Source organism: Cibotium barometz, chromosome 36, assembly GCF_041138505.1.
Source record: "Cibotium barometz isolate CiBa-2024 chromosome 36, ASM4113850v1, whole genome shotgun sequence".
Taxonomy (NCBI): domain Eukaryota; kingdom Viridiplantae; phylum Streptophyta; class Polypodiopsida; order Cyatheales; family Cibotiaceae; genus Cibotium; species Cibotium barometz.
Window position 1 is genome coordinate 54,365 of NC_141081.1, and position 2,830 is coordinate 57,194.

At 45.3% G+C, this 2,830-nt stretch overlaps 1 protein-coding gene across 1 annotated transcript; it reads right to left on the reverse strand.

Annotated features, from left to right (window-relative positions):
* Positions 1-290: 290 nt before the first annotated feature.
* LOC147617365 (UDP-glycosyltransferase 85A1-like) lies at positions 291-2,444 on the reverse strand. Its single transcript, XM_086775623.1, has 2 exons — positions 1,887-2,444; positions 291-1,694 (listed from the first exon to the last, which is right to left on the reverse strand). Exons 1-2 carry the CDS (start codon positions 2,371-2,373, stop codon positions 577-579), a joined length of 1,605 nt encoding a protein of 534 aa, XP_086631749.1. The 5' UTR covers positions 2,374-2,444; the 3' UTR covers positions 291-576.
* Positions 2,445-2,830: the final 386 nt, after the last annotated feature.

Below are 2,830 nucleotides of genomic sequence, written 5' to 3' on the forward strand. Positions count from 1 at the left end.
AAATCAATACAATCTAGGTTACACCATCAATGATAATAGCCAATAAATTGGACATCATGTACTCACCATATGCATGTCACCATGTGCTGGTTCACTCACATTACTGACACTTGAAGAAAACAATTGAGTTTTATCCTAGATGCCCTTCATTTTTCCTCTCTAGTTTGAAGTTGCCATTCACGCTTTGCATACAAGTAATCAGGTTCTTGATAATTATAGGTCACCAACCAATATGGCTACATATGATATCACATAAGCTTAGCAATTTTAAGTGACAAAAAAGGGAGAATGACGCAAACTGGAAATGTTTATAAGCTGGGTGATGTAGCTAACAACTCACATCCACTGAGAAATTTTCCTGGCTTTGGCATTTTTGGGTGGCAAACAAAGATGATGATGCGCGCACACATACACGCACAAAAGCGCGCACACTTGCTTTAATTCAAATCAGTATTTTCGATTTTCCTCTGCAATAAGACAACAAGCAGAACGACTACCTTCCAAATGGTCCATCACTGGTATGGCTGTGTAAGCTATGAGCCCAAGATTGACATGGGGATCATATTTGCAAAGCTTTCAAACATGATCACCATGTTTGTGAGCAACCTTGTGTGTTCTTTCAAGCAACTCCATTACAAATCTGTCTAGATTTTTCAATGAAGTACCATTCTTGCTAGATATTGCATGAAGAAGACAAGCCCTAAGCTTTGCACATGCACTTAAGAAAGTATTCCTTTCTTTGCCATCCATGAGTGATTTGACACAAGACTCCACCTCATGCCTCTCCACTACCCCATGGGTACCTACTTGGAGCTCTTTACCTACTTGCCAATGCTCCATAAGCTTGCAATTCATTCTTTGTTCAGCAAAACAAGGAAACCCTAGCATAGGTTTACCCATGGCAATGCTCTCCATTACAGAATTCCATCCACAGTGGGTCATAAATCCACCAATGGCTTCATGTGCAAGAACATCAATTTGTGGAGCCCATGATACCACTAGCCCTAGCTTTGTAGCTCTTAAAATTACATCGAATTCAAGAGATGTGGACAAAGTTTGGCTATTACCTTCACCAGCATGGTTGATGGCATCCGGGCGCAATGCCCACAAGAAGGGATGTTGGCTTGCCTCGAGACCCAAGAAAATCTCTTCAACTTGAAGTGGTGAAAGGGCCACCACACTTCCAAAGGAGATGTAAACGACAGAGGATGAAGGTCTTCCATGTAGCCACTCTAGACACGATGTATCCTCACGCCAGAAGCTAGCCCTAGTGTAAGCACCGAGGTGTGGAGTATTGCTGACAGAGTGTGAACCACCCAACAGTACGTCGTCCGTGTTACTGTTAGTACACTCGTCGTTCTCATTTCTGAGTACATCATCCATACTGTTAGTCTTAGTGCCCTCAGCTTTCTCATTACTTGACATGCCATGAGGAGTGAGAAGGGGACCGATGGAGATGATAGGAAATCTTTTTCTCATTTCTTCTTCAAGCTCTGTCTCCGGCTCAAGAGAGGCAGAGTTGGAAAGCACCCAAGTAGCCTTGCTCATGAGCTTCATCTGGCGAGAGATAAAGTCCAGCACATCGTCTGGCCAGGAAGGGGCATGGAAGAAAGAGGGCAAATCTGCAAAGCTGTAGATTTGGGGCAGGCTAGGGATGCACCTGATCACTGCCTGCTGGGCGCTACCATCCATGTCTAATGTGACAACATTTCAACAAACAGGGGAAATCAACAAAAAATCTCTCTCTCTCTCTCTCTCTCTCTCTCTCTCTCACACACACACACACACACACAGTTAATTTTCACGACACATGAGGATCTCTCTCTCTCTCTCTCGCACACACTCTTAATTTCACAAGAGGATGTATATGATCTCTCTGAGCCTACCTTTGATGGGGAAGACGCCAAGGGACGCAAGTAAGGGGATGTTGCAGTAGGAAGCGAAGCTCGAGAGAGAGCCCGTGAAGAGAGCGGTCCCAAAGATGCCCATTTGGGCGGCCACAGAGAGAGCCCAAGACATGAGGGCATCGGCGATCACGCAGGAAACCTTAGAGGAAGTATGAAGGCCGGCAAGGAGACGCGAGAAGGAGGGCTGCAGCTCCTCCGAGGCCAACACACGGTCTCTGGTAGACGATGCGCTGGAGCAGGGCGTGCCAGGTAAGCTGCCAGAGAGAGACACGTGGCGAATGTTGACTGGAGGCACTTGGCCTGCTTGCTCCGCGTGTGAGAAGTGTAGGCGGGAGAAGTTGGATTGCAGGTGTACGAATGTGATGGTGATGCCACGCGCAGCCAGCAGATGAGAGAGGTGGAGCATGGGCGCCGTGTGACCCTGCAGAGGAAAGGGTACGGCCACCACATGCACGCCCTCGTTCATCTCCTCTTCCTTGAACTCCTCTCACAGTCTTTCGCGGAGCCCCTGTTCCTTATACTAAACCCACTCACCCTAAACGACGCAATTTCACTCTCAAACAATGTGCTAAGCTACCATTGATTGTATTCAAGAGCCCCACACGAGCTAATAACTTCTTTACTTCATCTAATGGTTATCCATAAGCGAAATAGACAAACTAATGAAACCATAATAACTAATTAAGCAAGTTAACCCTAATCCTAATCAAAGCAAATGGAGGAATGAAATAGCATTCAAAAGCAAGCATTCCTTCATCAACATATATTCACACATGCATACAATACTTCAATGCAAGCCCAAACACTAATACACTCAACCCACACCACTCTAATAAAAGAGAACAATGTTAATTAAGTAAGTAAGCAAGCACACATACATTAGCTACTTAATCACACATAAGCAAAGAAGCATGCATAGCTCA

Coding starts and splice junctions, on each gene's coding strand:
- LOC147617365 (XM_086775623.1), bottom strand. CDS start 2,373: ATGAACGAGGGCGTGCATGTGGTGGCCGTACCCTTTCCTCTGCAGGGT. Junction 1,695..1,886: donor TGGCGTCTTCCCCATCAAAG/GTAGGCTCAGAG, acceptor TTGTCACATTAG/ACATGGATGGTAGCGCCCAG.